Source organism: Eptesicus fuscus, chromosome 20 (genome assembly GCF_027574615.1).
Source record: "Eptesicus fuscus isolate TK198812 chromosome 20, DD_ASM_mEF_20220401, whole genome shotgun sequence".
NCBI classification, from domain to species: Eukaryota; Metazoa; Chordata; class Mammalia; order Chiroptera; family Vespertilionidae; genus Eptesicus; species Eptesicus fuscus.
Genome location: NC_072492.1, coordinates 15659586 through 15678842, shown reverse-complemented (window position 1 = coordinate 15678842; position 19257 = coordinate 15659586). Strand labels below are relative to the sequence as shown.

Below are 19257 nucleotides of genomic sequence, written 5' to 3'. Positions count from 1 at the left end.
AGTGTGACGGGCTGGGAGTGTGCGCCTGGGCTCTGCTTCCCGCCGATCTGCCACTCCCTCCAAAGTGCAGTGAAAGAGGGTATGACGGGATTCCCTCTTCTCCAAGGGGCCTGTGATGGCAGAAGCACGTATCTCCCCTAGAGATCGGCTCTGCTCCCCTCATGGCCCCCTGGGTACGCTCACACAAGGCTCGGCCTCAGCCAGGGTCAGGATCTGCCAGGATGGGGTGTTTGTGAGGGAGGCAAAGGCCTCTCCCGGCCACGTGTCCTCCCTCTGCAGTCCCTGGAAGACCTCACAGGCACTTAGGACAGAGGAAGGATGGCTTGGGGTGGGGGGGCTCTAGAGGTGTTTCTTTCTAGACTGGGCTTGGGGCGAGGGCAACGAGCTGGGCTGGAAACTGCCTTTGGTCATGAGAGCGGGCAGGAGAGAAAGGCAGGGAGCAGGTGGGGCATGCCACTCTCTATCTCACCACTCCCCCCCCCCCCCCCCCAGACAGAAGGACCCTGAGCGCCACCCCACTGCCAGGTCTGATAGCACTGGGGGCCTCCCTGGGTATGTCCTCCCCAGCAAACCCAAACCTCTATCAGCTGCCACTTCCAAGAAGCTGGGCAAAATTAGCACCAATAAACAGGACCAGGAACCTCCCAGGGCCCAGGGCGCCTCAGGTCCCCAGCTACCTCCCGAAGGCAGTTTCTGCCCCTCCATAGGTCTGGCTGTCCCTCACTTCCCCAGCACAGCTCCCAGTCTAAATCCCTCAGGTGGCATCCTGTGGAGAACTGCGCTGGAGACAGCGCTGGACTGGGCTCTGCTGCCAAACCCACCCTAATCCTCTCCAAGGGTCTGTGGGTGCTGCCTGCCAGAAGTTCCAACTCCCATCGGCCATGCTTCCCCACCAGAGGCTCTGGGAGGCGGTGTCTTCTAGTAAATCTAAAGTGTTAGGTGCTCACCTGTACGGACCTATCAGCGGGGTCGGGGAGGAGAAGCGGCTCCGAGGAAAAGGTCCAGCCAGTAGCCCCTGAACCCGCGCCTCTCCCCGTTGGGAGGCTGGGAGGGAAGGGCAGCCGTGCGGGGCTGGGGAGGGTGGAGCTGGAAGGCAGAGGGGTGATAAGTGCCACTCGGGTTCCTTTCCCTAGACCAGCCCAGCCTTCCCCCGGGGCCAAACGATTGTCAGCTTTCCGGGATGGGGGTGACCCCCGCCCCTCCCCTCCCAGTGGCAGGGTGGGGCCCAGATGAGGAGCAGTATTGCGAGTCCCGTACAGAGAAGGTGCGCTCGCTGAGCCCCGCGGAGGAGCTCCTTCGCGGGAAGGGAGAGCTCGAAGCTTCGAAAACGTGGGGAAATACAAAAGGCGGGGCGGGTGGAAGGGAAGGAGGGAGCGGGGCTGCCTCAGATGGATCCCTGGAATAGGACCTGCTTCCTCGCCCTTTCCACTCCCCCCACCCCCCCGGACCTGTCTGCAAGGCCCGGGCCGCGTTTCTAGCCGGGGGCCGGCCTCCCTCCCTCCCCGACGCCCCGCCAACCCCGCGCCTACTCCGGGGCCCCGGGCGCACTGGGCGCAGCCGGTGGGGAGGCCAGGTCCGGGGGCTCCAGGGGAGGCGGCTGGCGCGGGCTGCGGCCGCTGGGCCGCGGGGGCCTCCGGGCACAGAGGAAGAGTGCTGGGTCGGGCATGGGCTCGGCGTCGTCCAGGGCGCAGGCCGCGCGGTCCCAGGCGGCCCAGTCCCGGCCGGGGCCCTTCGCGGCGGCCTCCGTGGCCGGCGGGCGGCGAGCCCGCTGTGCGCGCCGGCGGGGCCGGGCTTCGGCGGCGGCGCCGGGGCCGGGGCGCGGGGCCTGCAGTCTCTGGCGCGCCGCGTGCAGCTGGCAGGAGAGGTAGGCGGCCGCCTCGGTGTGCTTCTGCAGCTCGGTGCCCAGCACGGTGGCGCGGTGGCTGCGGCGGCGCAGCTCCTCCAGGAAGCGGCGCTCCTCGGCGCGCAGGCTGCAGCGCAGCGCCGTCACCAGCGCCTCCCGCTGCGCCACCTCCCGCCGCAGCTCCGCGTTGGCCGCCGCCCGCGCCGCCAGCTGCGACTCCAGCGCGCGGCACTTGCTCTCCAGCTCCCGGGACGCCTCCTCTGGAAAAGGGGACAGAGAGAGGTGATGGTGCAGACAGTTCACCCATCCTCCGGACGAAGCCCTGCGACTCCCCAGCTACAGACACGTCCGGCCCGCTCTCTCCGGCCCGCTCTCTCGCGCTCCACCAAGGCCTTCCTTTTTCTTCCTCAGGCCTTTGCGCCTATCCTGCCCTCGGCTTGCTCTCCCCTCTAATTCTCCTTTTAAATGCAAAACTCTCCTTATTCATTTATTTACCCCACAAGTATTCGCTGAGCCTTTACTAGGTGCGCTGTGTCAGGCACAGGGGCTATGGTGGATAAGAAAACATCACAGCCCAGCCTGGGCGGCTCAGTGGTTGAGCATCGACCTATGAACCAGGAGGTCACCGTTCGATTCCCAGGCCAGGGCACATGCCTGGGTTGTGGGCTAGATCCTCAGTGTGGGGCGTGCAGGAAGCAGCCGATCAATGATTCTCTCTCATCACTGTTGTTTCTCTCCCTCTCTCCCTCCCATTTCCTCTCTGAAATCAATAAATACATATATATATATTTAAAAATAAAGAAAACATCATGAAGCTTACAGCAAGCATAATGGGAGAGGTATAGGACATAATTACAAATGTGAGATTCATATGTGATGTGCCAATGCCATGACTAACAGGAGAATATGACCGAATCAGGGGAGGCTCAGTAGAAGAGTGCCATGGGCTAGAGTCTGAAAGATGAATGGGAGTTAGGCACACAGTGCGGAGAGGACAGGCGGTGCTTGGGGCAGAGGAACAACTTGTACAAAAACCTTGTGGCAGGAGAGAGACCTGCAAGAGGCAAGGACTGTTAGAACTGGGTGGGTGGGCGGGAAAGGGGAGTGAGTGAGCCAAGAACCTTGCTTCGTGGAGAGTTTGTTACATTTCGTTTCCTTTATTGCTTGCCTTTGCCTACTGCATTGGCTTTCAACCCAGGATATGGGTGGGAACCATCCAGAGAGCTTTAAAAAAGTTTCCGGGGCCCTGCCAAAGACCAGTCGGATCAGAACCTCTGGGCTGGAACCAGGGAAGTGGCACTTCTTAAATCTTCCCAGGTGGTTCTAATGCGCCTTCCGAGTGAAGGACCCCTGCTTCCTGGATTATTAGCTTCATTTCAGCTGGAACAGCAGCTCAGGATTGGCACATGGGAGTGAGTGTAGGGACATAGATGGATGAAAGTGACAAAAAAGTAGGTAAAAGGTGACTCTGGAATGGATATGAAAAGCAGTTGGTGATTTTCACAGAAAAAGAGGACAAAGAGAGCTCTCAAAGCCCACTGAGGGAGAAGATAAAAACTAGGACACTGGGGCAGTGCCTTGAGCCCAGGTGACCCCAAAAGCTCTTCCAGAGTAAGGGCAGCAGGTGGAGTGAAAGCTGCTGTTGTCACAGAACTACCCTTCCTGGTGTCTGGGATGGGTGACCCCTGCCACCAAGTACCTAGGCACCAAGAGTTTGCCCATAGTTGCCACTTAAATGGGCAGAATTCCTGAAAATGTGTAACTGCTTAGATCTTTATGCACACGTACCCGAAACAATTTGTAAGGCTCCTGACATTTTGCCTTAAATTTCCAGCTTTCCCACCCCTAACTCTTGATCTATAAGCAGCACATCAGTATGCAGGGAGTCCATTCTTACCTCTCTCCTGGCTGAGAAAGGCTATGTTTTGTGATTCATTTTTAGTTAAGCATTTACGGAATCCCTATCCACGTCAGGTCATGTGTCTTGTACTTTGAGACAACAGGTACCATCCAGTCCTAATTCTCAGAGATCGTATACTCGGGTGCTTAAGATCTCAACAATGCAACCCCTTCCATTTTTTTTTCTTAAAAAATATTTTTATTGATTTCAGAGAGGAAGGGAGCGGGAGAGAGAGATAGAAACTTCAATGATGAGAATCATTGATTGGCTGCCTCCATCACACCCCCTACTGGGGATGGAGCCAGAAACCGGGCATGTGCCCTGACCACATCCAACAGTGACCTGGTTCATAGGTCAACGTTCAACCACAGAGCCACACTGGCTAGGCCCCTTCCATTAAAAAAAAAAAAAAAAGTTTTACCCCCTAACTTTGCAAGGGCCTGAACCCTCACCCCTTCTGAAGGAAGTCTCCTGCCCCCATGGCTGCTTAACTTCCCATGCCCAGCTCAAATCGGGACCCGGGTAACAGACAGAGACTTGGCTGACAGCAGCTGCCCTCTCACTGCAACAATAATTGTTTGAATTGTCTTGAACCCATGGTGTGGGGAAGTGGGTTTTTGATATCTAAATCCAGCCTACCACCAGGAATGCTCACGGCCTACTCAAGAAGGCAAATAATTCTTTCCACTAATATTTACAGGGTAAAATAAGATTGTTGTTAGAGTAATAAATTTGACAGTAAAATAGTAGTCAAGTTTTCAGGCTAATTTAAATTTGCTAATTGAAATAAGCGAATATTCTAGAAAAATTAATAGTACTGGACAAAAAGCAGTTCCTAAAGTGTTAACTAAAATTTTTATTGGTAGTTCATCTCATGATAAAATTGCGTAACATGTAATGAACCTAAAGCAGTTATATTATAGTGCAAAAAATTAAAATTTAAAAGCTATCAAGACTACATTATAAAATTTTCAAAAGCCTCCTAATATTTAAATAAAAAAAGGGGGGATAGTAGAAGAATATCATGTAAGGAAAATATCCTGTAAGTAAATTACATCTAGAAAATTTGTACTTTAGAAAATTAATTGTAATGCTAACAGCAAGACACCCATGAAAAACACACATGGTGTCAAAACAAGCCAGAGGAAAATCATTTGGGCAAAAATTGAAAAAGGATCCCAAGTCAAATTTGTAGAAAATATTTCTTTATTAACTTTTGGTCAAGAATATGTTTGTATATTCTCAGAAAACAACTCCGAGACCATGTGGATTCCGGCAACAGAGAGGAATTGACAGGACTACTCCAGCCATGAAGACAGAAGAGAAGCAGTCCAGAGATGGAAGACGCTGACAACACCTTGCCATACTAGCAGTCAGCAGCTGTGTGTCACTGCAGGTTGCCCAGGACCAAATCAGAGAGGGTCGGACCTGCATTACCACCATTTGTCCACCATCCAGAACTGAAATATCATTGCTGACATGTGCACATAAGGAACTGTTTGACACTGAAATTGGGTCTCAAAAGAACTGTTGGCCCAGAAAGAAACTCACTACAGACTGATTCATTTGCCTTTCAGCATAACCATTATTGCTTGTCTCATTTTCGGTTCTTATAAGTGTATTTCTAGTAGCACATGATCTCACTCATCTAGGGGAAATGATGAACAACATAGACTGATGAACAAGAACAGACCCAGAAACAAGGAGGCATCGATCAGACTGTCGGGCCTCAGAGGGAGGGCAGGGGAGGGTGGGGATATAGGGGAGAGATCAACCAAAGGACTTGTGTGCATGCATGTGAGCCTAACCAGCGGTTAAGGACAACAGGGGGGTGGGGGCATGCGTGGGGAGGGGTGTGGGATGGGAATGGGGGGATGAGGACAAATATGTGATACCTTAATCAATAAAGAAATTAAAAAAAATAAAATAAAAAAAAGTTTTATTTCTGGTAAAAATAACAACATAAAATTTTTACCATCCTGTCAATTTCTAAGTGTACAGTTCAGTATTGTTAAGTATACAGATCTCTAGAACTTTAAAAAAAATAATGTTTTTATTGATTTCAGAGAGGAAGGGAGAGGGAGAGAGTGATAGAAACATCAATGATGAGAGAGAATCACTGACTGGCTGCCTCTTGCACACCCCCCACGGGGGATGGAGCACGCAACCCAGGCAAGTGCCCTTGGCTAGAATCGAACCTGGGACCCTTCAGTCTGCAGGCCGACGCTCTATCCACTGAGCCAAACCAACTAGGACACCTAGAACTTTTTTTATCTTATAAAACTGAAACTCTATACCCCATGAATACTATCTCCCCACCTCACCTGCCATTTAATGGGTGAACTAATAACCTGTAAAAAAAATCTTTTAGTGGGGAAATATTTGGGGCTGGGGAATGTAAAATGAAGGATTTGCTAATGTGCTTGTGTCAACTTTCTCTTCTAGACTCAGTTCCTTGAAGTCAAGGACCCCCTATTGTCATTGTGCTGCATCTTGACACTCATCATCTTAGAGGATTCGGACCGTGACCATGGGAATCATTTGTGCACGGATGGGAAGGATTGGGGAGGTAGGTCAGAGAGAGGAATTAATCCAGCCAGGTGGACCTACTGGACCCCACCTCCTACCTGCTTTCATTTTCCTACTTTGGCCAGGAACACGGCTACAGGGCACTGTGTATGGTGGTGCAGGCTGTTCATGCGCACGTGGGGCTGACATCCTGCGCTGTGCTCAACGAGTCTGGACTGGGACACGGAAGGCTTGGGTCCCACTAAGTGGTGGGGAAAGGTGACCTGTTGGGCCCCCAGGGCACCTCCCCACCAGTCATCCTTCTCTTACCTTGCTGGTGAGATTGGGCCTCTCTCATCTCCAGGTCACGGGTCAGTTCTGGGGGAAGAGAAAAGAAAAGGCAGTTGTGTGTGTGTGTGTATGTGTGATCAGGGAATCACAGCTCAGTAAAAGTGGCAATAAGGATCCTTAGAAACCATCCAAATCACATCCCCAGACCCACTGTGCTACAGCCCAGCCAGGGGAAGAGGTGAAGAGAGGCACCAAGGCACAGCCTGAGCCTGATCTGCCTCATCCTAAGCCCAGAGATCTTTCCAGTGCAAGCTTTGTGGCTTAGATTTGGGAGTTAGTTCAGCCCTGGTGGGACTGAGGAGCCTGGCTGCTTTTGGGGCTGGGGAAGTATTTGCTTCTTCCCAGGGATGATGTACAAATATTTAACAAGCCACTCCATCAGAGTTGGTCTGAAGGACCCCCTACTGCGCAGGGTACAGACGTATTGTGGTTTTGTTTGTTTGTTTGTTTTTTTAATAGCAAAGGTGGAAATTTATTGAGAAACAAGCACAGGCTCCCACGTGGGTAGGGGGAAAGAGTTCCCGGGCACAGACTCTTTAGTGCTTACTTGGTGGATCCAGGAAGGCTGGTGTCCTGGCTGGGCTGCTTGGTGCCACTGGAGGGGGATTCAAGGTAGTGGCTATTTACCAAGAGGACACGTGTTTCACTGTTTTCACAGCCAGTACTGCTGTGCCAATGTTATTTTTTGAACATTAGCCCCGCCCCTTTCCCCAGCTACACAGGAGAGGGGCTTCAAGGAGGACAGCGCCACCTGGTGATGAAAAGCATGCAGGGCTCTTGGAACCTCGTGTGTGGCTTGGCGCTGAGGGGGTGGGGCAGCCAAGGAGCCGCCAAGGGCGCTAGTGCAGGGGCAGTTTCCTCCTGGGCACAGGCTGGCAGCCCAGCCACACCTCTCTACCTGCCTGTCTTCCCAGCCCCGTTCCTGGGAAAGGGACACTGGGGAGCTACAGCTGCCTATGTGAGGGCACCTGCTCAGGAGCACCTTTGTGTACCTGCGAACCTGGGGGTGAGGGAAGGTAACACATTTCTGGGCCCACCTCTGCAGCAGCACCTACAGAGACAGCCGTGTGGGTCCTGTGCTGCCCCTCCTCTCTGCCCTCACCTAGCTCTTCTAGAGAAACAGGGGCTTTGCTGGAGGCGCCTTCCCTGGGGAGGCCAGCTGTTGCTAGGAGACAGAGAGCTGGGGTGCCTGGGCTTTTTGCTATGACCTGAGCCTGAACCTCCTCCCTGGGGCCCCTGGAAGGACCCTGGTGCCTCCATCCCCAGGGCTTCCTGGGGCCAAGTTGGCCCCACCTCCAAGGGCCCTGCACTGTAGCTCAAGGGAACCTGGAGTAGGTTAGGGACACAGCCCAGGGATTTCGGCTATGCCGCTAACTCCCGGTGGACTGGTTTCTCCTCGGCCCTAAACCACAGGAATTGGGGGAGGAGAGATAAATCTCAGCCGGGCCCCGCGTCCCCATCCATCAATTCTCCCTGCTCATCTTCTGGTCAGAGTTCCCTCAGTTTAGATGAGGATGCTGTGAGGTCAGATACACTGTGGCCTTGGGCCAGTGACAATACCTTTCTGAGGCTCAGTTTTCTCATCTGCAAAATGGGGACAAAACTGCTCCTGCCTCACAAGGGGCTGGTGCTGGGATTGAGAGAAACAGAGGGTTGAATACATGGGGGTAGTTCCCGTTATTATCCCGCTGCCCTGCCACCTAGAACACACTCAGCCCCCTCTCAAGACTTTCATTCTGAGTCTTCATCTCTTTTTGGCAGGCTCTCCCCATACTCTGCCTCCTTGGTTCCTACCCTGGCCCCTCCATTGCCCATCCCTTCCGGGTCCTTTAGAACAGTGGTCGGCAAACTCATTAGTCAACAGAGCCAAATATCAACAGCACAATGATTGAAATTTCTTTTGAGAGCCAAATTTTTTAAACTTAAACTTCTTCTAACGCCACTTCTTCAAAATAGACTCGCCCAGGCCGTGGTATTTTGTGGAAGAGCCACACTCAAGGGGCCAAAGAGCTGCATGTGGCTCGAGAGCCGCAGTTTGCCTACCACGGCTTTAGAACAAGCATGTCAAACTCTCGGCCTAATGAGGCATGAAGCCTGCTGGCCTGAGTTTGACAGGCTGGCTCTAGAATCTTCTTTAAAAACAAAAACAAAAAAAAAACGAAACAAAAAATCTCTTTTGTTCTGCTCTCTTCTCCTCACTCCCCCACCCCTTGGAGGGAGGGCCTTATTCAGTCATTTCAGCCCCCAGAGTGGCTGCCCCAGGCCAGCTCAGAGTTATTTTTGTCTCCTTAATCAATAACCTAGAGGCTGCGGGCCCACACCCATCTGAGAAGGATGATGGGGGCCGAGGGCACTCTGTTCCTGCCTGTTATACTTTCTTGGATCCTGGCCTGTCTCCTGAGTGGAAGGACCCAGGTCTTTAGAATTAGGGCAAAACAAAAAGGAACTAGAGGAAAAGATGTAGGGTCTGGGGATTCGCTCATCTCAATTTTTCTTTAATGTTATTGCATCAGGCAGGGGTGAGTCTGTGTGGGGCTGGCGCTGCTGCCACGCAGGCTTTGGGGGAGACTGAGGGGAGCCTGGCCTTGGATGGAGGCACATGGAGGGGGAGGAGGCTGTAGGGGTGGAGAGTCAGGACTACCAGTTTTTCCTGACAAAGTGAGAAGCCAGGCAGGTGGCTCTGGGCCTCAGTTTCCCTCTAGGGAATGGATAACCTCCCATGAGCGGGGGCTGGAGGAGAGATAGAAGTCTGGTCATCCTGGGGAAAGAATATGCAGAAAGCTGTAGAGGCACGAAGGATGGGAAGTCTAGAGATCTGGGTTCTAATCCTAGTTCTGCCATTAGCATATTGTGTCTGTCTGTCTGTCTGTCTCTCTCTCTGGGCCTCAATTTACCTACTTGTACTATGAGGAGGTTGGGCTGTTTCAGCTGAGACATCCTGTGAGTCACTGGCTCTGAAGCCTGGACTTGGAGACTCGGCCTGGGTGAGCACTTGGGTGAGGGCCAGGCAGGAGGTCAGGCCTGGGATTTAGCTTTGTCCTCAGTGCTTTCCTCTGTCCTGCTCACAAACCCAATCTGTTGCCAAGTCCTTTCCTTCCATCTGCTTCCCACGGCCCTCCCCTTCCGTTCCCCCTTCATCTCTCCTCTGGACCATTTCACCAGCCCTGTCACTCGTCTCCCTGTGCCCCTCTCCCACCAGTTCATCTTCCATACAGCGGTTGAGTTTTGTCATGCAGCATGATGCTGCCCAAAACCTTCAGTGACTCCCGCCACGCAGGACAGGCCAAACTTCTTAGCTGTATTTGTCAAGATCCTCCGTGATCTGGCTCCAGCCCTATTTCTCACCAGGCTCCTTTAAGCTCAGCTTTATCCATGGAATAGAACTCTTCCTAAGCGTTTGGTGTCCTACCTATGGAGTTTGCCATGCTGTTCCCTTCATTTGGAATGCTCCCTCGTCCCTACTCCCCTGTAACAACTCAGCATGTCTACATCTTCCTCAGCCTTGTGGGAGTGGAAATGCTTCCTTTCTCTGGGGGCCCGGGATGCCTGTCTCCTCCTTTATCACCCCCACCTCAAGCTGGACAGGGTCCTGCCATAGAACTCCCATCAGCTCTCTTTATTTTCCGTTATCTTAATACTCTCCCTGTGTGTGTCTCTCCCCAAATAGACTGAGGTTTCTTAGGGCTGGAAGGTGCTAGATGAAGACTTACTAGAAAGGGACAGGAAATTCCCAGGAATGGTTCCCAGGTTTCCCTCTGCTACCGACTCAGAACCCTTTGCCCTGAAGACTCAGTTTCCTCATTGAGAAAAACGGATGATGAACACACCTGGCAGGACTGTTCTGAAGCTTGTGGGGCTCACGGTGGACACCCCGTCAGAGACAATGACTGTGATGATGACAGTTGCCCTCCCTCCCGCCCCCCACCCGCAGCCATCCCTCCTGGTCTCACCTGAGCAGCGTTTCTGCAGCCTCAGGATTTCCAGGTGCAGGTCTCGCAGCAGGGCCATCTGCTCTTTTTTCAGGAAGCTGATGTGGCGTTGCACGCTCTGGATCTGATGCTCTAGGGACATGGTATCCATGGCAACCCAGGCCTGGGACTCACCTGGGGAGGATGACAAGGTGAACACACATCTTCTGGGCCCATCTGCCCTGCCCACCCTCAGATCCCTCACAGTCGCCTCCAATCTGGGGTCCTATTGTCACCAGGTAGACGATTTTGCCACTGAGGCCATTTCCCCTGCATTTACTCACCAAAGCTCCATAAACAGGTGGGGGTGTTGGCAGGGAAGTATAGTTATTCCCATTTAGCAGATGAAGAAACAGAGGCCCAGAGGGAAATGGCTTCACTCCCCTGCCCCAAGGCCTCTTCTGCTTCTCAGAGAGGAAAACCAATGGAGCATCAAACTCAGTGAAGAGAAACAGAGATGGGCTCTAGCTGCTTTTTTTAATTTTTTAATATATTTTATTGATTTTTTACAGAGAGGAAGGGGAGGGATAGAGAGTTAGAAACATCGATGAGAGAGAAACATCTATCAGCTGCCTCCTGCACGCCTCCTACTGGGGATGTGCCCGCAACCAAGGTACATGCCCTTGACCGGAATCGAACCTGGGACCCTTCAGTCCGCAGGCCGACGTTCTATCCACTGAGCCAAACCGGCCAGGGCTCTAGCTGCTTCTTAAGCAGCTGTGTGACTTTGGGTAAATCCTCTCCCTCCCTGGGCTCTTGGTTTTCTCTTGGCCAAACTGGGTGTGGCGTAGAAGAACCCCGAGGTCTCCTCCAGCTCCGCCATCCTGCAAGCAGGGCAGCAGGTGGTTCCGAGCACACCCTCTCCCAGTTCAACTCCATTTCTCTGACTTAACCTCAAGCAGGGCTCTGGGCTCTTCCGGGTCAGAGGAAGAGCGGATGAGTGTTTCACCAACACTGACTCTGTGGGCTGAAGGCAGGTGGTAGAGTCCCTTTTAAGAGAGGAATAGGAGAGGGTGCTAAGGAGACGCACGTGGTGAATCCACGGTGGAACTTAAGACACGGATGGGAGGGGGAGATTTGCATCCCTGAGTCCTACGGATGGCCTGGCCTTTCAGCTCTCCTGCTGGCTCCACCCCTTTCCCAGTGAGTCCCTCCTGTGGTGATGAGCATCCTGAGAAGCAGAGGCAAAGGGTAGTGGAGGCCCTGACCTCTGGAGGACTCAGAGCTCATGCCTTCTCTGCCAGGGCCTCCCTAAGCTTTGAAGGACCTGCCCCCACCTGTCCCAGGAATTCCCTGGCCAGTGGGGAGGGAGGCTAGTTGATGGACGGCTCTGGTCAGCAAATGGTCCCCTCCAGACTGGCTTCCATGTAAGTCTCTGCAGCTCCACACTTTTATTTGTAGGGTCACACCAAGCAGGTCCACCGGACACCCTCCCATTCACAGGCTTCTCTTTCTGGGCTCCCTTCCCTCGTACCCGCCCGACCTCCCTGGTCCGACCAAACAGGCCTGTCATTTCAGTAGAGGTGGCCCTCTGGCCTGTGAGAATCACTGGCTATGTTACTGACCATCTGCTAGTTTAAACAACTTTATACACATTATCTTGCTTCTGCCAACCATTCTCCAGTAGGTATGACCACACCCATTTCACAAACAAGAGACTCAGAGCCGAAGTGACCCGTGCCAGTTCACGTGGCCAGTAAGTTGTGGCAGACCCAAATGCTCCAACCAAATCTTTTGACTCCAAAGAAGATTCTCAATATTTATACTGAGGACAATCTTGGGTTTGAATCCTGGGTCTTTCAGTTACTTGCCATATGATTTAGAGCAGTGGTCGGCCAACTGCGGCTCGAGAGCCACATGCGGCTCTTTGGCCCCTCGAGTGTGGCTCTTCCACAAAATACCACGTGCGGGGGCGCGCACGTACAGTGCGATTGAAACTTCGTGGCCCATGCGCAGAAGTCGGTTTTCGGCTCTCAAAAAGAAATTTCAATCGTTGTACTGTTGATATTTGGCTCTGTTGACAAATGAGTTTGCCGACCACTGATCTAGAGCAAGAAAGTTAACCTCTCTGACGCCCCGCCCCTTCCTCCCCGGTAAAATGAGGCTACTAATAGTAACAATGAGGATGAAGTGAGATTAAAAAGGGTAGAACACACATCACAGGACCTGGGTCAGTCAGTGCTACATCCCTTCTCGTTTCTGTTAAATGTGTGAGGAGGTTAATCCCTGTCTTGATTTATACATCTCTTCATCCTTCATTCACTCAGTGAGTTACTATTGCCAACTGCTGTGCTGGTTATGGGAAAACACTGATGAACAAAACCAAGTCCTTGCCCTCAGGAGCTCCCAGGGCTCAGGGGAGAGAATCAAACAAATGAAAAGTGCACCACACAAACAATAATACAGATAAGTTTACAGTTACAATTTGTGGTAGGTGCCCTGAAAGAAACCTACGGTCTAATATGAAAGGTCCCTGAGAAAGTGATTTTAGAACGAGACCTCATGGCAGACAGAATTCTAAAAGGGGCCTCAGTATTCCCAGGCCCAGGTGGTCATGCTCTCCTATATTATCTCCCCCGACTTGGGTGTGGGTGGGACTGCGAATATGAGATTTCACTCCTGTGATTAGGTTTATGACAGAGGTGAAAGGATTGTGCAGGTGTAATTAAGGTCTCCAATCAGTTGCTTTGAGTTAATCAAAAGGGAGATTATTCTGGGCGGGCCAGTTCAAAGGGCCCTTACTGAATGAAGGAAGAGATTTGAAGCCTTAGAAAAATTCTGCTGCTGGCCTTGAAGAGGTAAATAAACTGCCGTGCTGTGAGAGAGGAATGGAGGAAACCACATCCAAGGACCTGAGAGAGGCCACTAGCAGCTGGGGATGGCCCCAGGCTGACAGCTACCAAGACCAGGGCCCTCCAGTCCTACAACCACAAGGAACTAAATTCTGCTAACAACCTAAGTGATCTTAGAAGTGGCTCTCTCCCTAGTTGAGCCTTCAGGTGAGGATGTAGCTGGTCTTAATTTCAGGCTTGTGAGATCCTGAGCAGGGGACCTAGGTAAAAAGTGCCAGACTCCTGATCCTTGGAGACTGTGAGAAAATTCATTTTTGTTGTTTTAAGCCACTTAGTTTGTGGTTAATTTTTTATGTAGCAACAGGAAAGTAATAGAGCCCTGACTGGTGTGGCTCAGTGGATAGAGCATCGGACTGCGGACTGATGCTCGATTCCGGTCAAGGGCATGTGCCTTGGTTTTGGGCACATCCCCAGTAGGGCGTGTGCAGGAGGCAGCTGATGAATGTTTCTCTCTCATCGATGTTTCTAACTCTATCCCTTTCCCTTCCTCTCTGTAAAAAAATCAATAAAATATATTTAAAAAAAAAAAAAAGAGACTTGAAGGAGGGGCAGGAGTTAGTCAGAGGAGTACCAGGAAGAGCGTCCCAAACAGGAACAGCACTTGCAAGGCCCAGAGGTAGGATAATGAAAGCTGACACTTATTGAGTGCCTACGAGAAGCAAAGCCCTATGTGTTAAGTGCTTCACATGGCCTTTCTGAGAAACAGCAACATCGCCAACTGCTGATGAAGGCTGATGTGTAAGGTACTGGGGGGAGGGTTGCAGGAAGTGAGGTTAGCAAGGAAAGGATCACACAGGGTCTTGTAAACTATGTTAAGAATTGTGGGTAGCCCTAACTGGTTTGGCTCAGTGGATAGAACGTCGGCCTACGGACTCAAGGGTCCCAGGTTCGATTCCGGTCAAGGGCATGTACCTTGGTTGCGGGCACATCCCCAGGAGGGGGGTGTGCAGGAGGCAGCTGATCGATGTTTCTCTCTCATCGATGTTTCAAACTCTCTATTCCCTTCCCTTCCTCTCGTAAAAAATCAATAAAATATATTAAAAAATAGCCCTGATTGGTTTGGCTCAGTGGATGGAGCGTCGGCCTGCGGACTTAAGGGTCCCAGGTTCGATTCCGGTCAAGGGCATGTGACTTGGTTGCGGGCACATCCCCGGTGGGGAGTGTGCAGGAGGCGGCTGATCGATGTTTCTCTCTCATCGATGTTTCTAACTCTCTGTCCCTTTCCCTTCCTCTCTGTAAAAAATCAATAAAATATATATATATATATATATATAATAAATATATACACACACACACACACACACATATATATTAAAAAATAAAAATAAATCACTGTGGTTGCCGTGGGGAGGGCAGATTAGAGGGGACAAAGTGGATACCAGGAGGTCAGCTGGGTGAATGTCGCACTGGTTCAGGTGAGAGATGATGGAGGCCTGGGCCAGATGAGGAAGATGGAGATGAAGAGAAGTTCCAGGCCTATTTTGGGGGTAGAATTGGCAGGACATGGGGATGGATTGGATTAGATAAGCGATTTTCAACTTTTTTTTAAAGGTTTCTTTTTTGAAAAATTTGATTTAAATTAATAAAAAAAAAAAAAGGAGGAAGGGAGAGGGAGAGAGCGATAGAAACATCAATGATGAGAGATAATGGATTGGCTGCTTCCTGCATGCCCCACATTGGGGATGGAGCCTGCAACCGGGCACGTGCCTTGTCTGGGAGTCAAACTGTGACCCCCTGGTTCATAGGTCAGTGCTCAACCACTGAGCCACGCCAGCCGGGCTTCAACCTTTTTCATTTCATGGCACACATGAAGTAAAATTCTGCAGCACACCAAAACATATATATTTTTGCTGATCTGACAAAACAAATAGGTGTAATTTTGATTCATTCACACCATACGGCTATTGCATTAGCTGTTGTCGTTTTTTTAACTGGACAGTCTAAACAGTCAGGTATTGCGTGTTTGAAGCATTCTTGCGGCACACCAGCTGAAAATCGCTGGGTTAGGTCGTGATAAGAGGAATGTTCAGGGTGTTTAACCGTTTTCAGCTTTGGGAAGCTCACGCAGGAAGGCACATTTGCTGGATTCCCCCCATTTCCTCACCTTTCACGTTGGACCTCTTCTCTGGCTAATCACTCCTAAGGGGGTCTTGTCCAATCCCATGGCTGTGAATTCTGCTTCTATGTTGACCCGAACACTAGGCCGACTATCTAACACAGGGGTCCTCAAACTTTTTAAACAGGGGGCCAGTTCACTGTCCCTCAGACCGTTGGAGGGCCCGACTATAGTTTAAAAAACACACAACTGTGAACAAACTCCTATGCACACTGCACATATCTTATTTTGAAGTAAAAACACAAAACGGCAAAAACACACGGCGGGCCGGATAAATGTCCTCGGCGGGCCGCATGTGGCCCGCGGGCCGTAGGTTGAGGACGCCTGATCTAACACATCCATCTGGATGTCTCACAGGTCCCTCAAACTTGTGAGTCCCAGGACTGAGCTCTCATGATCACTCCTGCAAACCCGCTCTTGCCTACTGTTCGCCATAGAAATAAACGGCACTCTATTTGCCTTTCACTCGGTTGCTCAGGACACATGACTAGGTGTCATCTTTTATTCCTTTCTTCACATTCCACAGCCAATCCATCTGCAAATCCTGTTGGCGCTACCTTCAAAAAACTTCCTCAATCCAACCAGTTCTCACTAACCCCACTGTGTCTCCCTAGTCCCGGTCACCACCACCCCTCGGGTGTAACCCTGCAGTAGCCTCCTAACTTCTCGCTTCCACTCTTGTCCTTGTTTTCCGTGCAGCAGCCAGAGTTCCTTTAGCAAATCTGATCTGGTCACCCCATCCCTCACTCAAAACCCCCCAAGGGCTTCCTATCACACTTAAAGCCAGATCCAAAGTTCTCACCAGACCCTACACATGGCCCCTGGCTCTGTTTGCCTGGCTCTGTTTACCTTCATCTCCTGCTGTTCTCCCACTGTTGGCTCCATCCCAGCCTCCTTGGCCTCCTTGCTGTTTCTTGAATATGCCAAGCACCTGGCCTCAGGGACTTTGCATGCACTGTCCCCTCTGCCAGGAATGCCCTTTGCCAAGATACCCTCGTGGCCCATCGCTCCCTGCGTTCAGGACTCTGTTCAAAGGTCACATAATCAGGGTTCTTCTCCGATTATTTGATTTAAAATAGACCCCTCTGTCACTCTCCACTCCCTTAACTGGCATTGCTTTTCTTCCAGGAATTTATCACTACATGCATATATTACATTTTTGTTTATTGTCTGGTTCCCCTGCCAGATTGTTGGCAACACAAGATGAAAGACTGTTTTGTTCCCTAGTACCTAGGACAGAATCTGGCAAACAGGAGATATTCTGTAAAATATCTGTAGAATGCACGAGTGAGTGAATTTGTGGAGCTGGTTTGTGAACTGATGTGGAAGGGCAGATTTACAGAGAAGGTGAGATCCAGCCGGTTAGATCTGGCATGCTCAAGAGACCTCAGACAAGGAGAAACAGCTGTGAAGAGGGCGGTCAAATATACTGATGCATTACTTGGGAGGAACAGGTGAGCCGTGCCTGTGCTTTTGTCTGTCTGTGTTGGGATATGTGTGCCAGTGTGTCTGTATATGCATCTGAGCCCGTGTCCATGCTGAAGGAGTACGTGTATGCGTGCATGCCTGTGTGTGTGTTGCATCTCTTGACTCTAAGTGTCTGCTGTGTGCACAACTGGAGGATGAAGGTGTGTGGGCCCGTGCTTACACTGAAGAGAGAAAATGTCGGCTCCCAGCTGCTGAAATGCAAATGTTTCGGAAGAGTCAAAGCCCTTTCCACACAGCCCTGGAGACTGGACGCTGGCCACAGTGACAGGCTGAGCCAACCAGCTGTTTCCATGCCTTCCCAGAATGGCTTGAGTATTTGCTTTCAACAAGGCAGGTGCTCTTCTCAGGGCAGAAATTGGGGTCACAAACGGTCTTGGCAAATATACTTTCTTAGACGTTATTGTTTAGTTTGTTTTGGGGAGGGCGGGAGATGGAGGTAGGAAGGGGAAACCAGGGCCAACAGGGATGTGTGTGTGTGGCTGGGGAGCCACATGTGCTTGGAAGACCCAACTCGGAAAAATGTCAGGTTTCCACACACAAATGTAGTTCTGGAACCTCCCAGCTTCGGGACCTCGTGCCTGAGGACAAGGTCCAGGCCAGCAGCAGCCGCTAAGGGGTAGGAGCTATCAGCTCCATCTTCTTCCCACACCCAGCCAGCGACGCCCAGCCTCCCAGGTTAAAGTGAGGCCTCTCACCTCTGTCCACTGTCCTGACTACCTCAGGAACTGCATTGTTCCTGCTGCCCACCTTCTCCCAGTGCTCCTACCTCTTTAATTTTCCAGCTTGATGGAAAATGTTCATTTTAAAGAACTGTCATCAAGAATAAAAAAGGACCTGTAACACAGGGTTCACAATGTATACAGTTAATTCCAAGTACTTTGGACAGGCCTCTCATCTGTCTGAAAGAAAGTTCCAGAAGCATTTGAAATCTTGTTTTCCTGGCGTGTCATCTGTTTGGCTCAAATAAACTCAAGACAAGAAAAGGAAGGAAGGAAGGAAGGAAGGAAGGAAGGAAGGAAGGAAGGAAGGAAGGAAAGAAGGAAGGAAGGAAGGCAGGAAGGAAGGAAGGAAGGAAGGAAGGAAGGAAGGAAGGAAGGAAGGCAGGCAGGCACAAATGTTTTCCATTTAGGGAAGTTGGTGGGAGGAGCCTCCTGTGTTCAGGTCCCCAACCCCAGACAGTGTCAGGTGCAGGAACCCTCTGACCCTGACACAGCTGTGGCGCTCTAAGGCCTAAGCTCCTGATCCCTGAAAAAGACCTCACCTCCTGCTTGGCTCTTTGGAGCTTTCGGGTACCCACTCTCCTCCCCAGCTAATCTACCTACAACTGACTTGGTGAAGTAGGAAATTGTGGTCCCCTCCCCTCCCCTGTGCCTATAGTTCTTTGCGTTGGAAGAACCACAGAAAGTACAGAATCATAGCACTCAGGGCTCTGAAGGGTCTTCATGATCACCTCAATCAGTGATTTTCAAATTTGCTCCATAGAACCCCAGAGTTCTGCAGAGGGGTCTCCGATGTTGTCAAAAGGGTTGGGGGAAAGGGCAGGGCTCGAGGCTCTGCTGTTTTCACCTCTCTGTTATGTGATGGGTTTGTGCATACAAATTCATTGGGGAAAAGGCTTCTGCTAACCAAAAGTTTGAAAACCACTTTTATAGTCCAAACTTCTTTTGGGGGCTAACTGCTCCCCGCTTCGTCTGTTCAATGTCCCCGAGCCTCTGCTGCCCCATCTCTCCCTCAGGCAGATGCAGTGACCGGGGAGGAACCAGAGCTAAGCCTCTGGCTTTTTGCTTGCACGGAGTCTGCCATGTCTGCCACCCTTACCCTTGCTGCTTCTCTTGTCCCAGTTTCTATTTCATTCTCAGGACTAAAAATATTTAGTCAGTCAACAAATATTCTTGCACTGTTCTGAATACTCACCCACATTTTGTTAAAAATTTTAAGTATGCCTTCTTGTTTCAAGGAGAATGTTAAACTTATTTTTATCATTCTAATTGCCAGAGGAGGTATATTAGATAGGACAGTCATGGTAATAAATGAATAAGTAAATGAATTAAAATGTTCTTTACTTTTCTTCTTTTTTAAAATATATATTTTTTATTGATTTCTGAGAGGAAGGGAGAGGGAGAGATAGAACATCAGTGATGAGAGAGAATCATTGATCGGCTGCCTCCTGCACACCCCCTACTGGGGACCAAGCCAGAAACCCAGGCATGTGACCAGGAAGCAAACCATGA

General features: G+C 50.9%; 1 protein-coding gene across 1 annotated transcript; it reads right to left on the bottom strand.

Moving 5' to 3' along the window:
* Positions 1 to 1525: 1525 nt before the first annotated feature.
* CCDC92B (coiled-coil domain containing 92B) lies at positions 1526 to 10694 on the bottom strand. The gene is made up of 3 exons (XM_028154717.2): positions 10553 to 10694; positions 6582 to 6629; positions 1526 to 2103 (listed from the first exon to the last, which is right to left on the bottom strand). The coding sequence occupies exons 1-3, from the start codon at positions 10680 to 10682 to the stop codon at positions 1526 to 1528; spliced, it is 756 nt and encodes a 251-aa protein (XP_028010518.2). The 5' UTR covers positions 10683 to 10694.
* Between the last annotated feature and the right edge of the window lie 8563 nt (positions 10695 to 19257).

Excerpts from the sequence above, each read along its gene's own strand:
- CCDC92B (XM_028154717.2), bottom strand. The coding sequence starts at position 10,682 with ATGGATACCATGTCCCTAGAGCATCAGATCCAGAGCGTGCAACGCCAC. Across the intron at positions 6,630-10,552 it reads GCTGCAGAAACGCTGCTCAG|AACTGACCCGTGACCTGGAG; the intron begins GTGAGACCAGGA and ends CTCTTCCCCCAG. Across the intron at positions 2,104-6,581 it reads GGCCCAATCTCACCAGCAAG|AGGAGGCGTCCCGGGAGCTG; the intron begins GTAAGAGAAGGA and ends CCCCTTTTCCAG.